This window comes from Sebastes fasciatus, chromosome 6 (genome assembly GCF_043250625.1).
Source record: "Sebastes fasciatus isolate fSebFas1 chromosome 6, fSebFas1.pri, whole genome shotgun sequence".
Classification (NCBI taxonomy): domain Eukaryota; kingdom Metazoa; phylum Chordata; class Actinopteri; order Perciformes; family Sebastidae; genus Sebastes; species Sebastes fasciatus.
The window spans coordinates 35,977,936-35,997,218 of NC_133800.1; the positions used below are offsets into that span (position 1 = coordinate 35,977,936).

General features: G+C 42.3%; 1 protein-coding gene and 1 long non-coding RNA gene across 2 annotated transcripts in view; one reads left to right on the top strand and one right to left on the bottom strand.

Moving 5' to 3' along the window:
• The first annotated feature begins 7,489 nt into the window (after window positions 1–7,489).
• On the top strand, window positions 7,490–14,602 carry mymk (myomaker, myoblast fusion factor). Its single transcript, XM_074639525.1, has 6 exons — window positions 7,490–8,021; window positions 8,771–8,885; window positions 10,330–10,478; window positions 11,667–11,783; window positions 12,059–12,199; window positions 13,045–14,602. The coding sequence occupies exons 1-6, from the start codon at window positions 7,887–7,889 to the stop codon at window positions 13,249–13,251; spliced, it is 864 nt and encodes a 287-aa protein (XP_074495626.1). The 5' UTR covers window positions 7,490–7,886; the 3' UTR covers window positions 13,252–14,602.
• Window positions 14,603–17,319: 2,717 nt separating this feature from the next.
• Window positions 17,320–19,283, bottom strand: part of LOC141769981 (uncharacterized) — a 65,526-nt gene continuing 63,562 nt past the window's right edge. Inside the window, exon 2 of the long non-coding RNA XR_012594364.1 lies at window positions 17,320–18,434. This is a non-coding gene — a long non-coding RNA (uncharacterized LOC141769981). The remainder of the gene's footprint in view (window positions 18,435–19,283) is intronic.

A 19,283-nucleotide genomic window follows, 5' to 3' on the forward strand; every position in this document is an offset into this window, starting at 1 on the left:
TCTCTAAAGTATTTACAGTGGAAGTCATGAACCAGAGCCAGGAGGAATCACAACATGATGTGATCGAATGCAGATGAAAATATTGATATCAGAACACATTTAGCACACGTTTATTGTCTGCAAATCCTTGTTAGTTTTTCACTGTTCTGTTTGACTTTTAAGTGCCTTGGATTAGCAGATTAGAAGTGATATTTAACCCTCTGAGACCCACAATAGACCCGTTTTAGTCTTTTTAAGGGGGGTACAGGGGGTCTTTAGGGGAGATAGCAGGTCAACAGTAGATGTCATATAAAAGTGGTGTACATCATCTGAAAGCTGGAAACCTGACGATTAATTATTAATTATTAGCTGTTGCTCAGCACTGTGTCTCAAGTTGTTCAAGTCTCATAAATTGTTGCAGCAATTTTTGGATTGATTCCATTTGTTACAGAGATTTGGTGCTAAATTTAACCATTTTTTTACCACTGGAGAATTGATAAAACATGATCAATAATCCCTCCAAAATACCACATTAAGATACCAAGACCCTGAGGAACACCATAGAAAAAGCCATGCTGTGATTTGGGATCAAAAACGTTTTGACATTTTGGAGATTTCTGCAGGATTTTGCCTTTTTTCTTAGCGATTGGATGGCGAACACTTCTGTTGTGTAAACTGCTCAGAAAAAACCCTTATTGTCAATCTAGCTAGGAAAGCCATCCATCCTCTGAATGCTCTAGGTCTCTAGTCTGATCCATCCATCCTCTGAATGCTCTAGGTCTCTAGTTTGATCCATCTATCCTCTGAATGCTCTAGGTCTCTAGTTTGATCCATCCATCCTCTGAATGCTCTAGGTCTCTAGTTTGATCCATCCATCCTCTGAATGCTCTAGGTCTCTAGTCTGATCCATCCATCCTCTGAATGCTCTAGGTCTCTAGTTTGATCCATCCATCTTCTGAATGCTCTAGGTCTCTAGTCTGATCCATCCATCCTCTGAATGCTCTAGGTCTCTAGTTTGATCCATCCATCCTCTGAATGCTCTAGGTCTCTAGTTTGATCCATCCATCCTCTGAATGCTCTAGGTCTCTAGTCTGATCCATCCATCCTCTGAATGCTCTAGGTCTCTAGTCTGATCCATCCATCCTCTGAATGCTCTAGGTCTCTAGTCTGATCCATCCATCCTCTGAATGCTCTAGGTCTCTAGTTTGTGGCTGTAAAGTTTCATGAGGCTGTGATTATCCTAGAGGTCACCACAGGTTATTTTATACAGTGATGTCAATGAAATGTCTCCTATGAGGACTAACATCATCACACATGAATACAGTTTGGCTCATTGGATCCACAAGAGTCTCAGCTTTACAGTGAGACCCAATTTATGTGATTCAAGACTGTTTAGGGACCCCAGGATGCAGAAATATTAAAACATACCATTTTTAGAATAGCAGACAATAACACTATATATATACTGGAAAAAGAAAGTTCGGAAACTTGTGTTTGGTGGATTATTTCTCTGTTGTTACAATGCTAATGGTCATTGTATTTTACATCGTTGGAAAGCCTGTTTATTTACCTTCGCAATGATGTCCAACTTGTAAGGATCATGCATTTGTGGGATGAGCAGCACAGCTGATTATCTGGGTAGCGCCCAAGAAAAATTTGCAAAAATGCTCTGCCAATGGTAAACAGTGTATTCTCATAAGGCTACCAGGAAGCCTGCAATGACTGCCTTTCACCGTCAGGCCCGTTTGCGCTGGTGTCGACAACACAGACAATGGAACCTGAACATGTGGGGGAATGTCATGTTCAGTGATGAGTCCAGGTTCTGTCTGCCAAAGTTGGATGGCAGGGTCAAAGTATGGAGACGAGGCGGAGAACGCTATGCTGATTGTTTCACCGATGGAGTAACAGCTTTTGGTGGGGGCAGTGTCATGGTGTGGGGGGGGGGGGGGGGGGCGGCATCTCCCTCACTGGCAAAACAAGGCGTGTCATCATTGAAGGCCATCTCAATGCAGTGAGATATCGGGATGAGATTCTGCAGCCAGTGGCGATCCCATATCTCCACAATCTGGCACCTAACCTCATCCTCCAAGAAACAACGCTCGCCCCCACAGAGCCAGGGTTATCACAGACTACCTCCACAATGTGGGAGGAGAGAGAATGGAACGGCCTGCCAAGAGTCCACACCTCAACCCAATTCAACACTTGTAGGATCAGCTTGGGCGTGCTGTACGTGTTAGAGTGACCAACACAACCTCGTTGGCTGACCTGCAACGAATCCTGGTTGAGGAATGGAACGCCATCCCACAGCAACGTGTGACCAGGTTGGTGACCAGCATGAGGAGGAGGTGCCAGGCTGTTGTGGCTGCGTATGGATCTTCCACCGCTACTGAGGCTCCTGACGGTGTATTAAATGAATAACGTGTAAAATAGCCAATATGTCTTGTTTGTTCCTTGTTACTGATAGAGAGTTCAATCATCCAATCCATCAAACAACTCAAAACAAGAGTCAACACCAACAGGAGAATACACTGTTTACCATTGACGGAACATTTTGGCACATTTTTCTTGGGCGCTCCCCACATAATCAGCTGTGCTGCTCATCCCACAAATGCATGATCCTTACAAGTTGGACATCATTGCGAAGGTAAATAAACAGGCTTTCCAATGATGTAGAATACAATGACCATTAGCATTGTAACAACAGAGAAATAATCCACCAAACACAAATTTCCGAACTTTGTTTTTCCAGTTTATATTATACTGCATGTGATTATCATGAAGTGGGCATGTCTGTAAAGGGGGGACTCGTGGGTACCCATGGCAGCCTTCTTCCAGACAAGCTAGTACGACATGGTTGGTACCAATGGATTCTTTAAGTTTTCTAGCTTCATATATCTGTAGCTTCGCTCTTCCTAAAGGTGAACCTACTAGAGCCTCTGAAAGACAGTAAAGTGAGATCCCGCTGGTCTCAGAGGGTTAGTAGTTTTCCTTCAGAATACTGCAGTAACTATCCCTTAACCGTAACTATTGGGGCGGCTATGGCTCAGAGGGTAGAGCAGGTTGTCCACCAATCAGAAGGTCGGTGGTTCGATCCCCGGCTGCTCCAGGTCACATGTCGATGTGTCCTTGAGCAAGACACTTAACCCCAAATTGCTCCCGAAGGCATAGCCATCGGTGTGTGAATGAGTATTTAGATTAGATCCTGATGGGCAAAGTTGGCACCTTAGTAGCCTCTGCCATCAGTGTATGAATGTGTGTGTGAATGGGTGAATACTGACATGTAGTGTAAAGTGCTTTGAGTGGTCGGAAGGCTAGAAAAGCGCCATTATGGAAAGTACCGTTACACCTTAAATGACCCACTATGGGTCGTGATTTGGCTTAATTTTTTGCGCTATGAATCATGTTGTAGGTGTAATTGTTGAATGAAACTAAATATTATCTCACTCATGTGTAATAAACTGTTGTGGACAGCTGAGTTCGGTCTGAGACTGATGACATCCAGAGAAAAACAAGGCTTAGCTTTTAATTAAAGTTTGATGAAAGAGAAGAACTCTCTGTAGGAAAAATATCATTTCCTGCTTATTAAGTTGTTTTATATAATTAAAAGAGCAAATAGAAGGTCTTATTGGACTTTAAAACAAAAAACAATAAAATATCGGATGGACTAAAAGCAACAATGAAAATAAACCAGTGAAGATGACGCGGTGAAATAAGACCAGAACTGAGGTGAAGCGCTCCTCCACACTGGTTCCCATTCATCCTGGCTGGCTGAAACATCAGCACTGCCCTCCGATTGTTTGTGAAAGAAGGCCCCGGGGGGTTCAGAGGTCACGGCTATTTATTACTGAATCAAAAGGAAGCTCGGTGTTTTTTCAGATGCGTCCAGGAAGTCTGCTCTACATTCCCACACTAACCCGCCGTGTTTAGACTGAGAGGTCCTGATGGTGGGAGTCACGACGGGCCACGAACTCTACTGGACAACAAAAAAAAAATCAAAACTAACAAGATGATTAGTGAGTCTCAAAGCTGCACAAGACGAGCTTCTCTAGTCAAAGTTCTCTCAGTGATGCTGCAGATTACCTTTATACCCAGATGAATATCAGCAGGGTCCTCGGTGGGGAATCTTTTGTCCTGTTACTCATCAGGAAGCATCATCTGCCAAAATAAACGTTTGACTCCTGTAGATTCCTTCCAATGAACTGAAGATCTTTATTTTATTCTCAAAGTCATTTCACTACCATCAAGACATTGTCACTGGGTTCAACAGTCGTCACTAGTTCTTATTTATTTAGTTATTAAAGGTGCAGTGTGTAGGATCATCTAGCAGTGAGGTTGCAGATTGCAACCAACTGAAACTTCTTCCGTGCAGACCATCACGTGTACATAGACACGTGATGGTCAGCACGCAATCAATTTGTATGTAATCCACGTAGTTGTGAACAAGGAAGTATAGAGAGCGGCGAACGCTGCTTAGGGACGAGGTCGGGGTGGATGGGTGGCTCAAAAAACACCGGACTTTCACCAGGAGACCGCTGTTCGTGTCCCCTGTGAAAACACAAGTCAAAGTTGATTTATTTGTGACTTAATTTCCGTACTTAAGTTACAGCACTTCCGGTGTTGTTTTAACCCAAACCGTGATCTTTTCCTAAACCTAACTAAATAGTTTTATTTTGAAAAGACTGGAGCATAACATGATTTTTAGAGTGGACCATCCTTAAGCAGTCTATACATGTGGACATGTAAACACCCAACATGTTAGAAACAGATCTGCATGTGCAGCCGCTGTCCACCTTCTGTCCTGGATGTATGGAGGGACCCACTTTCACATTCCAAAGGTCACCCACGACTTGACCTCTGTTGGCCTCCTGACTCCTGGAGGGTGAGTAGGGGTCATCTAAGGTCATGCTGCCAGTGACAGTGGTGCTAATGAAGACCCTCTACTGCAGCAAATCGCTTTGCACCCACAGGTGGGGGAGGACACATGCAAATTCTTCTCACAGGAAGTGGCCTGCTGGGTCCCGCAGTGGGAAACCAAAGGCAAATGTGTTTTAACGCCACTAATTTCATCACAGAACTTGTGATTTTTAGGTTGTAGCAGGCTCAATTGTAAAGCTAGAGTGAAGATACTGGTATCATATGAAACTAAAAAAAACTAAATAATCCATCGGTACCAACCATGTCATACTAGCTTGTTGTGAAGGAGGTTAAATAACGCTCCAAAGTTATGCTAAATTTAGGCGAGAAAAAACTCATGTCCATTTTCAAAGGGTTCCCTTGACCTCTGACCTCCAGATCAGTGAATGTAAATGGGTTCTATGGGTACCCACGAGTCTCCCCTTTACAGACATGCCCACTTTATGATAATCACATGCAGTTTGGGGGCAAGTCATAGTCAAGTCAGCACACTGACACACTGACAGCTGTTGTTGCCTGTTGGGCTGCAGTTTGCCATGTTATGATCTGAGCATATTGTTTTATGCTAAATGCAGTACCTGTGAGGGTTTCTGGATCAATATCTGTCATTGTTTTGTGTTGTTAATTGATTTACAATAATAAATATATACATACATTTGCATAAAGCAGCATATTTATCCACTCCCATGTTGATAAGAATATTAAATACTTGACAAATCTCCCTTTAAGGTACATTTTGAACAGATAAAACATGTGTGATTAATTTGCAGTTAATCACGATTAACTACGGACAATCATGCGATTAATCGTGATTGAATATTTTAATCAATTGACAGCCCTAATGTGCAAGATAAACTACTTCATAACCGGTGCCTGTAGTGGGCCGGTGCAGTACCAACACTTCTTCATTTTACTCCTTGGCGTACTGTGACTTCATAAAATAAACTTGAAGTATACTGATTTTTCGTAAGAGGAGTACTGGCACTTATATTTTTCCCCTTCAAGCATTCATAACTTTATAAACACACGTCAGACTGGTCAGTTTTAGACGGGATCACACAGAGGTTGCAGCCAGGAGGTTTAAATGTGCAGAGAGGTTCCCGGCAGAGGGCGTGGTGAGGCCCCACGGCAGCGTTTCCAGAAGCATCAGGTCTGGGAGTTTCGGGTTACTGAAGCACTCAGAGAATCTGAGGCGTGGGAGGGTGAAACCCCTCAGCAATAACTGCACCCTTTGTGTCGCTGCCTCCAGCCCTTGAGCAGGTGTAACAGCTGAGAGGAGACTAGCAACTGCTGCATCACCACCACCACCATCATGGGGTCATTTCAGACGCTCATCCACGACACATCCAACTCATCTCTCAGACCTTTTAAAACCACATCTTTTATCATGGACACTCAGTTGTTTCTGACTGTCCCAAGGTCAAAGTTAAAGCTCAGGGGTGATTGAACCTTTTCAGCTCTGGACCGCTCTGGACCGCTCCGCCTCCACATGTTGGGCCGTCCCCCACACTGCCTGTTTTTAAAGAAAAACCTCAAAACGCACTTTTATTCCTTGGCTTGTGTCTCTTCGCTTTTTTAATCCTTTCCTATTGGTATTAACGCTTTTATTATTTTAATGTCCTGTTGGTTTTATATTGGTCTTAGTGTTTTATTGAACTTAAAATTGAACAGCACTTTGGTCAACTTTTGTTGTTTTTAAATGTGCTTTAAAAATAAATTTGGATTGGATTGAAGTCCTTGAAGATATTTCAACAGGAGGAATTCCCGGTGACGTCTCCAGACTACCACCAATTTCACGCATCTTTTTTACTATTTATTCCTCTTGGTGCAACAACAACATTGCTCCGTGTTGCAACACATACAGTACAGTTGTTACAGGCGACCCCTCCTCCACCAGGTTTACCCTCAACGTGTGTCTTGCGCTCTCATTGGCTGTAGCTCGTGGCCGGAGCCCCCGACAGGTCCAGATATTTAGCATGATAGATATCTGGGATGTGTCTGTGAGGCGTCTTTGAGCAGCTCACACATGACGCTCGAGTGCTGATGTGTGAATGGCGAGCCAACGCTGATTTGCCTCTGATCTGGGGCTTTTGTCGGGGAGCTCCAAAAACTGTCTCTTACAAAATTACATTCACATACGACTAAACTACATTCTCAATTACGTTTTGAGGGAAACGTGTTTTCTCCTGGATTACGGTCGCAGTTTCAAACAGTTTTAAAAACATGGTTATCATTGTAAATTGAAACAAAACAAAAGATGCAACAAAACTACTTGTTAGGTTTAGTAAAAAAAAAAAAAACATAGTTAGACTTAAAGGTCTTATTGATAACATTTTTATGTTGTGTTATTATTTTTTATGAATTATAGCACTGAAAAATTACATTAAAAATGTGAGCCATAAATAAACAATAATAACACGTTAATGCAAATTCGTTTTGACGCCACTAATTTCTTGCGATATTTAATTAAACTCTTAAAAATCCGACGGGCCACCGATCTTTCTGAGGTTGTAGGGTCAGTTTTAAAGCTATAGGGTGAAGATACTGGTATCATATGAAACTAGAAAACCTGATTAATCTATCGGTACCAACCATGTTGTCGCTTGTGCTGACCTACAAAGTGTCTATTGCCACAAACAATCACTGGGTATGCTGGATATGCTCCAGTATGCTGGCCCGACGCCCCTCCCATGTTGCCCCGGTATGCAAACAGCTGCCCAGCCATGACTCTGCACATCCAGGCCTCTGAGGACCGGCCAGCCTGGGGACATTTAAACTTTAAAGGGCCAAACCGGACAGCTGGGTGGGGAGTGTACGTCCTAGACTCAGTCCTCACACACAGTAAAGACTAAGAGGACCTGAGGAGAGTTTATTAATTCAGCCCTTTAACACACCACGGACTGTCCACAGCTTATCTCCTTCATAAGACTGAGGAAGCCCAAAGGATATTTTCTCTCATCTACAGTCCTTCTCAGTTTCTATTTATCTCCACCATGGGCGCATTCATCGCCAAGATGCTGCTTCCGACCGTCAGCAGCCTGGTGTTTCTGCCCGCCGCCAGCGTGGCCGCCAAGAGGGGCTTCCACATGGAGGCCATGGTCTACTTCTTCACCATGTTCTTCACCGTGGTGAGCTTCTGGTTTTCAATGTGACGGACTGAATGTTGACTAGGATGTTTGTGAGAAATGGTGGTGATTGAATTTGCAGCTGTTGAAAAATTGCTCATGTGAAGTTTTTATGTTTTCTGTTTCAACTCAGTCTCACAGAAGTTTGTGAAATAGTCAGGTTTTTTGTTTTTTTTTACTTTTTTTTAGACATTTTTCAAACCTGACTATTTCTTTTACTTTTTTCATAATTTTTCTGGACATTTTTTCTGACTTTTATTATTTTTTTATTATTTTTTGGGACTTTTATTCCGTTACTTTTCGGATATTTCTTTTTATTCTTTTTTTCGTAAATCTTTCTGACTTTTTTGTCATTTTTTGTTTTGTTTGTTTTTCAGATATTTTTCGGATTTTTTTTTTCTTTTGCTTTTTCCGACATTTTTTTTAACTTTTTTCCCCGATATTTTTTGAATTTTTTTTTTTTACATTTTCAGATTTTTTTTCTGAAATTTTTCCGACTGTTTTTGTCATTTTTAGGATTTTTTCTAATATTTTTCGGATTTTTTTTTTATTTTTTATTTTTTAACTTTTTTTCATTAATTTTGTTCGTTGCTCTCTATACTTCCCGGTTCACAATTACATGGATTACATAAATCTCAGAGCTTCACAAATTCAGGTGTTTCAACAACTCGATGGACCGTATGTAAAGATTGATTTGAGACTTCTTCTACCAAACTGTTAACCTCCTTGATGCCGTGACTGTCTCTCTGTAGATCTACCATGCGTGTGATGGACCGGGCCTCTCCATCCTGTGTTTCATGAGGTACGACGTTCTGGAGTACTTCAGCGTTTACGGCACGGCTCTCTCCATGTGGGTCACGCTGATCGGTGAGTCCTAGTTTACAGTCTGCTGCCACACTTTACATACTAGTTAGTCCGTGAGAAAGACACTGAGATCCTGCTCACACTACGACTACCACTCCGTCCACCTGTGTTCATTACAAGCTTATAATAGTAGTGAAAAATTGGAACTTGCTACTGTATCTGTGTGTTTGTGTGTGTGTGTGTGTGTGTGTGTGTGTGTGTGTGTGTGTGTGTGTGTGCGTGCGTGCGTGCGTGCGTGCGTGCGTGCGTGCGTGTGTAAAGTCAAGCTAACAAGCAGTAAAAATTAAATAGAAGATATTGCTGATTAGTTGGTATTCATCATCGCCAACCTCCCAGACCAAAGTTAGAAACAAGCAGCTCTGCCTGCAGCAGTTGTTGATGACATGTGTCGTGTCTTTGAGTTCAGCTCACATGTGCTCAGACATGCTTTTACTCTCTCATATGATCACACACACACACATTGAGTCATGCTCTACCCATAAGCCCCTGAGGTTTTGCATCAAGGGGCTTTAAATCAGGTGCTGTGAAGGGCCAAATGCTTCAACAGCTGACTCCACTGATTGCCACTGACCCTACAATGAGATACACAAACTGTTGTATAAGGATGTCTGGAGTCTTGCTTCTAATGTTAAATATTATATAACGTGCAACGTACAGTTTATATACAGTATATGTGTGTATAAATTCCTCATGGAAGACGCCAGAATGTAAACTGTGAAAAAACGCTGGTGTCATTTTTGGACTGTTGGGCTCATGCCTGATGCTGAGGCTACCTTAAAGGGCCAGTGTGTAGGATTTCAGGGGGATTTATTAACAGAAATAGAATATAGTATTAATTAGTATGTTTTCTTTAGTGTATAATCACCTGAAAATAAGAATCAATATGTCTTTGTGGACGTTGCCCCGCCACGTTTCTACAGTAACCCAGAACGACTGGGGTCAAAGTCGATATCATTACTCACTGCCGTCGCCGCCGCCGCTCTCTCTCTTGCTTCACCACTCACTGCTCCAAAGAACCTACGCTACTCTTACAACTGGCTCTAGAGAGGGGCCAGTCGCGTTCTCGCCTTCGCCCCCGTAGTTCTTCTACACACGGGAGAGGCTTCTGTTGGCAGCAATCTGCGACCTCACTGCTAGATAACGCCAGATCCTTCACAATGTTACTTAAAATCAATTTTCTTTTCACATTTTGAAATGCAGGATTTCAGTTCTTAACATATCTCATACAGGTGCTGATTCTTCAGAGTTATAACGGCTTCGTGGGTCCCTTGATAAGTGAGGACTCGTGTGATTTTGGTCTTAATGTGATAAGAATTAGCCTGACAGGATAATGCTCATCCGTTGTCTTCTGACGCAGAGAGCAGACCAACTTGGAATAATAAATATGTCACTGCAGTTTACATTTATTTTTGTCTCACGTGTCTAAGTATGTGTCTCCTTGTCTCAGCTCTGGGCGACTTCGATGAGCCCCAGCGCTCCAGCATCACCATGTTCGGAGTGTTGTCCATCGCAGTGAGGATCTACCAGGACCGCTGGGGCTACGGGATCTACTCCGGACCCATCGGATCGGCCGTCTTCATCATCACTGTCAAATGGGTGAGTGGCCTTCTGGGAAGGGTTGGTGTTAATGTACTGCAGATGATAAAGGTCTCGGTCCTCTCCACTGTCTTTCTTACTCCATCTCCTCCTTATTCTCTTCCATCTCCTTCATATCATTCTTCTTCTTCTAATGATCTCCACCTGCAACAACTTTTACTTTTGTTTTCTCCTTTTCCCTTCTCTTCTGCAATTCATTTTCTCATTCTTCTTCTTCTCTCTTCCTAGAAGACCTATTCCTTTCCTTTAGTGTGTTATATAGTGTATTTGTTGTGCACGTTAAAGGTCTGCAAAGTTACAAAGCCCAATGTCCACGAGTTCCTCTCTCCTACAGAAACACCGCTCCAACACGCCACGCTCAGCACGACTTTCAACAACGGATTTTTTTGTGCTTTTTCCTACGAATGTCCAGCAACACGTGACTCTCGTGTCAATTTCTGCTCCAGTCTTTTCAAAATAAAGATCGCGCTTTGGAAGAGGCGTAACTTAAGTACGGAAGTTACGTGACAAAAACTACTTTAGGTTTAGGAAAAGATCGCGGTTTGGGTTAAAATAACACTGAAAGTGCTGTGACGTAAGTACGGACGTTGTGTGTCAAATAAATCTACTTTGACTTCTGGTTTCACACGGGACTCGAACAGCGGTCTCCTCAGCGAAAGTCCTGTGTTCTTTGACCCACTCATCCACCCCGATCTCCTCCCTACATGGCGTTTGACGCTCTTTATACTTCCCACTTCACAATTTCGTGGATGACATGTTGGTCTCGTGCTGACCATCACGAAAAAAAAACGTGAAATTCATGTCTATGTATATGAATCAAATCATTAAATTTCGTGACTATTTCACAAACTGCTCTGCGACTGGGCTGTCTGTAACACATTTGCATAATACCTGCCTGGCAGCTAGTTTGGCGCGCCATCAAACAAAGCTAGTGAGAGCGGAGCTGGAGCGGAGTCTGAAGAGTTTGGTTCGGTTGACCAATCACAACAGAGAGGGCCAGCAGCAGCCAGTATGAGGAAAATAAAGTGTTTTTTGAACATTAAAAAATGTAAACATGTTCTAGTAGAAACCCAAAATAGTATGCACCTGTTCTTTTTCTCCACTCTTGCCATCAAATCAATCAAATCTCTCTGTTGAGTTTCGTGTGTGTCTGATGTGTGGATGTGGTTGTTAATGATGGTGTTTCAGCTGCAGAAGATGAAGCAGCTGAGGGCGGTGTATCCGGAGAAGAAGGTGTACACGCAGCAGGTCGGTCCGGGCTGCTGCTTCGGTGCTCTCGCTCTGATGCTGCGTTTCTACTTTGAGGTGACTGTCGTTGAAATAAAACTAATCCCAACATATAAATATTATGAAATACCAAGATCATGGCGAGGCAGATTGGATTATCTCAGGGATTATTAAAGTATCCTATAATGTTGCTCATGTGCAGCTTTATCTTTTATCAACATATTTAGTGTTTTTCATTGCTATACAACTATTTAAAAATGCAGCGTATCTTCATACGTTGATATAAATGTAAGCATTAAAGACATGAAATCACCCTGACTAGGATGTGATGTGTTGTATTCTCCTCGGTGCAGGAATGGGACTACGCCTACGTCCACAGCTTCTACCATCTGTCTCTGGCGGTGTCCTTCGTCCTGCTGCTGCCAAAGAAGAACCGCTACGCAGGGACGGGACGAAACGCCGCCAAGCTCAGCTGCTGGGCTCTCTGCTGCTGCGTAAGTTATGTTTATTATTATTATTAGGGCTGTCCGTTAAAACAGTTAATTATGATTAATCGCACATGTTTTATCTGTTCAAAATGTACCTTTTATCAACTATTTAACACTCTTATCAACATGGAAGTGGGCAAATATGCTGCTTTATGCAAATGTATGTATATATTTATTATTGTAAATCAATTAACAACACAAAACAATGACAGATATTGATCCAGAAACCCTCACAGGTACTGCATTTAGCATAAAACAATATGCTCCAATCATAACATGGCAAACTGCAGCCCAACAGGCAACAACAGCTGTCAGTGTGTCAGTGTGCTGACTTGACTATGACTTGCCCCAAACTGCATGTGATTATCATAAAGTGGGCATGTCTGTAAAGGGGAGACTCGTGGGTACGCATAGAACCCATTTACATTCACTGATCTGGAGGTCAGAGGTCAAGGGACCTCTTTGAAAATGGACATGACAGTTTTTCCTCGCCAAAATTTTGCGTAAGTTTGGATCATTATTTAACCTCCTTCATGACAAGCTAGTATGACATGGTTGGTACCGATGGATTCTTTAGGTTTTATAGTTTCATATGATACCAGGATCTTCACTCTAGCTTTAAAACTGAACCGATACAACCTTAAAAATCGCAAGTTGTGTTATTGCGTTAAAGAAATTAGCAGTGTTACAGTAAAACGAATTTGCGTTAAATTTGACAGCTTTAGTTTATTGATTCTAAATAAAAAAGGAGTGCTGAAGGTCATGTGTGAGGACAGAATAGACTTCATTGCACTTGATAGAAAATGAATATTATTCATCCTCTTTTATAATCCTGCTTGTCCCCTCTCCAGTCCATGTCCCCGGGTACTACTAAAGAGAAGACAGACAAGACGGCGAAGAAGAAGTCTTCGTCTCGGACCGTGTGGACAATCCCCACCGAGAAGCTGTGGACGCGACGCTGCAGCACCCCCATCCTGCCTCTCTACAACCCCCCACCCTCCACACCCGTCAAAGGGACCAGCATCAGCAAGCTCAAAGAGATGAACGGCTGGAAGTGAACCTCTGACGTAGGAGGAGAGTCTTCATCCTGAAGAACGAAGGCGTACGGTAGCGGTCGGAAAATCACCAAATAACTGTCAGCCAAAATGCTGATAAACTTGTACGTGGCTGGTAAGTTAATCTTCTTCAGCAGGAAACCAACCATCATGTGGACGTTCCTTTCTACTCCAAAAAAAAAACATTTTTGGCTGGTAGAATATTTAAGGTCAGCGAGCGACTTTAGGAATCCACCAGCGTCTGCATAGCTAGCAGGTAAAAAGACACACAAGCACCCTGGTGTGGTTATAAAATTTAAGGAGCAAGAACAAAAAAGGCGAATCAGGCCTCAGGTGCCCTCGAAGACCTGACGAGAACACATCTGTCCAACGCTACGAAAGAACACACAGCACGGACAGGGAGACGGTGGCTGAGACAAGCCAGTAAAACTGACTGGAAAATTTACGAGGAGAACAAACAGGCAGATGGTTTATCTCTCCAAAATATATAAATTGTCTTTAGAAATGTTCCTCGGGGGAGACCCTTCGTCTGCTCGCCTCTGTCTGTCCTGCCCGTCCCCCGTCCCCCTCCTCCTCTTCCTCCTTCCTCGTCTCTCTCTCAGGGAAAAGGAAGCACGCGGCTGAATTTGTTTATGAGAATTACAAGACTGTAAAGCACATTTTATACGTCCTCGAGGTGCCAAATGTGTCGTGTGGAGCATCAGACGTCGGAGCGGCGTCAGCCCAGACGTCCGTCTGTAACCCGACTGGAGCATCTTGATGTGTTTCTGGATCAGCAGGTGGACTCTGTTAACTCTGGTTCACCGACGGAGCAGCGAAGACTTCTGTCCCTAATGTGCACTGTTCAGTTGAGCTGGGACAATCTCTCCCGATTCAATACTATGTCCATACTTGGGTGCTGATTTGATATGTATTAAGACTCGATATTAAGATTTATTGAGATTTTTGTTATCTTTTTTAACACTAGACCATGGGGAGAGGTTGAATCATACACTTCTAGGAACTTTTACTTTGGAAAATCTCTAAATGAATCCAGTAGAAATGTTTGATTTTCAGCATGTATGTCGTCATTGTGAGGCATTATTTATCAAATCTTTTCCAGCAACGACATTTCCCTCTCAAATAAGTGGTATTTATTTTTAATTTATAAGGGTCATGTAATGTTTTATACTTCTGGTGAATATAATCCATCAATCTTATTTCCATAGATGTATTTTGTATATACAGTTCCCTTTAACATCTTATTTTGAAAAGCGGACGTAGTCCCACGTGTCTAACTTCTCCAAGGTGGTCTCTAGCTCTCCCATCAGCTCCGTTCTCTTCATCCATCCATGGTCAGCTCCATCGGGGCCGTTTCAATGCAGAAAACACAAATGTCAGTATATGGGTGCTCTACAGTTGTAGCGTCGGCCCATTTGACCACGGAGACGAGAGCGACGGCCGGCTCCACCGCCACGTTACCGTGATACGATTTTTTTTGGAAACATTTTTCAGATTTTTGTTCAGACATATATCAGCCTTTTTTTCAGACTTTTGTTTGAACATATGTCTGCCTTTCTTTTGGCCTTTTTGTCATATTTCGGACATACTTTGGCATTTTTTCGGCCTTTTTTCGGAAATATTTCAGCCTTTTTTAAAATCATTTTCAGACATATTTTGGCCTTTTTCTGACTTTTTTCAGCCTTCGTTCTGACTTTATTTCAGAAGTTAGCATGCAGCTTTAGCTCTGCTCTGTCTAGCTCTGCTTTTCCTGTCAATGTGTGAAACCCAAAGTGTTTCCATCCTTTACTGGATGTGTAGTGTTTACCACGTTGGATTTAACATGTGAGGGTGCAGGTCGTATCCACGACGACCCTCCAACGTTTTATACTTTCTCGTTTCGGCTCGCTGCAGTTTGTTTTGGTTGACGGATACGGAAGGGATATGAAGTCACGTTACTCAGACTACAACAATAAAAGCGGTAACTTCCTTCTACCTCCACATAGACTCAGATGAAGCAAATATATCGATTCTGGCATTAAAACATCTATTTCAAAATCATAAAATAAAATCCGGCTACATAAATTAATAATTTTTTTCCCACCCCTACTGTTCAGACTGTAATATTTCTGTTGAATACTTTTATCAATATATTGTTATTTATTGGAACATTGTACATTCAGTATAGTGTGTGTTTGTTTTTGATAATTTTGTAATATTTTGAAAATAAAATGAAATGTTTTTAACTGGAACTTTAAGAGCCTCAACGTGATATGCACTTTGCAGAAGCCGACCATTGACAAAAAACCCTGACTGGCACATACTTCAAGGCCCACTCCGGTCTAGCACCACTAATCCAATTCCAAACCCACATATCCCGTTCCACTTTCACTTCAGGAGAAAACATGGAGTTGTGCGTCCGCGCACGTCACCTTCCCCCGAACACTACCCAAAGACTACAAACGTGTCCTGCGTATCTTAGACAAAACAGTCTCGGGCCAAAACGTGAATGAACCTCCCCCCTCCGCCAGGGGAATGTTTTGAGCCGGGGCCAAGCCGCCAGCTCCTGTGCCCAGAGAAAGGTGTTTTTGTCTGGGCTCAGAAACTTGGGCTGGCTGGGGTTCACCGGCACCACCCGGCCTGGCTGCGCCTCCCGGCCCTGACAGGACGGTAACTCGAGCCTTTTATTGCACAAGTGTGAAACACTTTTCAGCTCCTTTACGACCACTGTCTGTCCCGCACCGCTCTGCTGAGGGGCTGAAGCCCACACACATTCAGGACTGTGTTACTATACTTGTGAAGACTTTCTTCTGTCTGTAAGCCCTGACCTTAACAGTGCATTTACCAAAATCAAATCCTAATCTTGAGCCTAAATTCAAGCCCTAACCTGAAAACAACTGTTGTCCTCAGTTTGTAGGATTTGAGCTGCGGTCCTCACAAGAACAGAAACACAAAATCACACACACACACACACACACACACACAAACATACACACACACACCGTCTGAGGGTCTGAACCCGGGCCTGTCCGCCGCCGCAGGTTCGTATTGGGCGGCCGCGCCGCTCAGCAGACGTCGACAGTGTCAACACAATAAGCGTTGACTGACACCGAGTGCGAGCGTGGTCGTCTCCTCTGTGGTCGTCTGCACCCACATTCCACGGCGGCGAGGAATTTCAGTGGGTATCGAAATATAATAAAGACATACATCTGAACAAATAAAAAAAAAAATGTGACTTCTGCTCCAGAAACGAGGCTTTCCTTCTTCAGCAGCGGCCTTTCAGAGAAGGGAAAGAGAAAATATGCAGTGTCAATTTTAGAGTCAATTAAGGCCCTTTTCAAAAATGGATATTTTCCTCTGCGTCCGCACGCTAACGGAGTTTTGGGTCACAGAAAAATATATTTTTTAGGTGCAGATTTTCAGACTTTGTGTAATGAGCAGATGTAACAGGAGGTCTTTCTTCTATTTACTTCTAAACACAGTTCATAACGGCTCGTTAACGTTGTTTTGTACCGCTGATAGCTGAGGCAGCGTTGTGTTTGATTGTAGACCGACGGCTGACGGTTAACGTTACATTCCCGACGAACCGCAGACGGCTCCGATGTCGATTCAAGATGGATTTATGTGCTTTGCACTTTGGGACACCCGTTCACCTGAGACCCGGTCTCTTAGATTATACTGACTTGTTCCCCCCAGTGATGAGCTTTTATAGCTCCATCGTTACCATGGATACTGTAGTGTTAAATATTAAACATAGAATAACACAACGGCTGACAAACAAATATTGGCAACGGCCAAAAAGCAAGATGGTAACGGACTAAAACTTAAAGGTTGACTATCGTTCATATCTTTTCTGATAAAGGTCCCATGGGGATCCACCGGAAGGGGGCGGGACTTTGTCTCTCGATGGTGAGACAGCAGCAGCCAGTCAGGTCCTCTCTCTCTCTCTCTCTCTGTGTCAGCTGTTGCCACAGCTGCTGTTACGGCTGCGAGGTCAGCTGACTCTCGGAGAACGCCACGGAGCTGCAGCCCGAACACATCTTCACCTCTCAGACACAAGCAGACGCATTAGTGAGGGCCGCTGGAGAGACATTTTATTATTAGATTTATGTTTTTTATTGAGCGTGGAAGTTTGTTTATAGCTTACACAAAGTTATCTTACAGTTTCTTGCATGACACTAGATATGACAGTTATTGAAAGCACTACCTCGTGTTTTCTGGTTTCTTTCCTCCTCTATGACAGTAAACTGAATATCTTTGAGTTGTGGACAAACAAAACAAGACATTTGAGGACGTCTTCTCGGGCTTTTGTCCACATTTTTCTCCATTTTCTGACATTTAATAGACCAAATAACTAGTTGATCAAAATTATTTGACCATAATAGGTAGTAAGAGGTCTATCTTCCTTTCCGCTTACACTTACACACACGATTCATAGTACATATGTATGTGTACTACATCAACAACATATATATATATTTTTTTTTATACGTTATTTTTTCCCCTTTTATTAAAGTTTTTTTTCGTATTTGCAATTTACAGTTTGTAATTACAAATAGTTAAACCAGTATGTGAGCTTAGAAACAAACACAATAAGTACACTAGAGAAAACATCAGCATTCAAAATTTAAATAAAATTTAAAAAAAGAATAGAAAAAATTAATAATAATAATAATAATAATAAAAAGAGAAAAGTAATAATAAATGAAATAAACAAATACGTTTAAAAAAAAAAAAAGGTGTCAGTATGCTCTAAACCAGAGCTGCCCAAAGTGGGAAACACATAATAATATATATTGGTGTTCTTGGCGTTTTATAATACGTGAGGTAATATGTAGGATAATTAATAATTATTTTTAGTGTCAGTTTAGGGCGAGAAAGTTGAGAAAAAAATGGAGAGGCAGAGATCCACAGACAAAAGGCATTTCAATTAAGGGAACTTGGGATCCTAGTACCATTTTGCATCTTTACAATAAAATACAAGTTTGTTTTTGACCCCCATTAAGAAGGACTTATTATGCTTTGTGCTTTTCCCCTTTGCTTTAGTGTGTCATATAGTTTTTTGTGCATGTAAAACCTCTGTTACAAAGTCGAGGTACGATTTCAGATGTCTCCTGCCTTTTGACTTATCGTATCCTGTAAGGTTGTAAAGCCCCGTGAGGCAAATTTGTGCTTTGTGATATTGGGCTATAGCAGGGCTCAGCAACCTGCGGCCTCTTTAGCTCCTCTCTAGTGGCTGCCTGTGGCTTTTTAAAAATGGAAATGAATAACAGTTTTTTCGTTTACATTTTCAGTTTTATTTATCATTATTGTAGGTCTATGGTACGACGGTACGACGGTACGACGGTACGACGGTACGACGGTACGACGGTACGACGGTACGACGGAGTATTAGGGCCACATTGAAGAAAAAAAGGTAAATCTGAGAGTTCAAGAATAAAGTCATATAGGTTTCTGAGAAAAAAGTCGTAATATTATGAAAATAAAGTCATAAGTTTACTATTTTACTAGTTTAATATTACGACTTTTTTTCTCGGAAAGGTATGACTTTATTCTCGTAATGTTACTACTTTATTCTGTAAATCTCAGATGTTTTTTCCCTCAATGTGGCCCTAATACTCCGTAGAACATTTGCACTTTGGCCCTCACTGCATTAACTACGCACCATAGCAGCTAGTTGGAGCTGGTTCAGATCCTCAGACGATGTGTGTGTGTTTGAGCTCTCTCTTTATTACATAATTCACTTTGATTAAGATTAAATCTGCTGCACCTCATCAATTAATAAAAGATGCCGTCTTGTGTATTATGAGGAATTGTCTGAGAAAGTAAAACCCTTTCAGACTGACACAGAAACTCACATTTGGACGGCGGCGGATCTGAAACGCCCCTCAGGTCATCAGACACGGCTCAGCTTCAGAGAACAGGCACTACTAATGTTAATGAACGTAAAGTCATAGAAGAAAACAATAACAGACAAACACAAAGAGAGCAACTTCACAAAAGAGTAAGAATGCAAGAGAGAGCATGAGTGAAACTGTGAGAGAGTGAAAGTATAA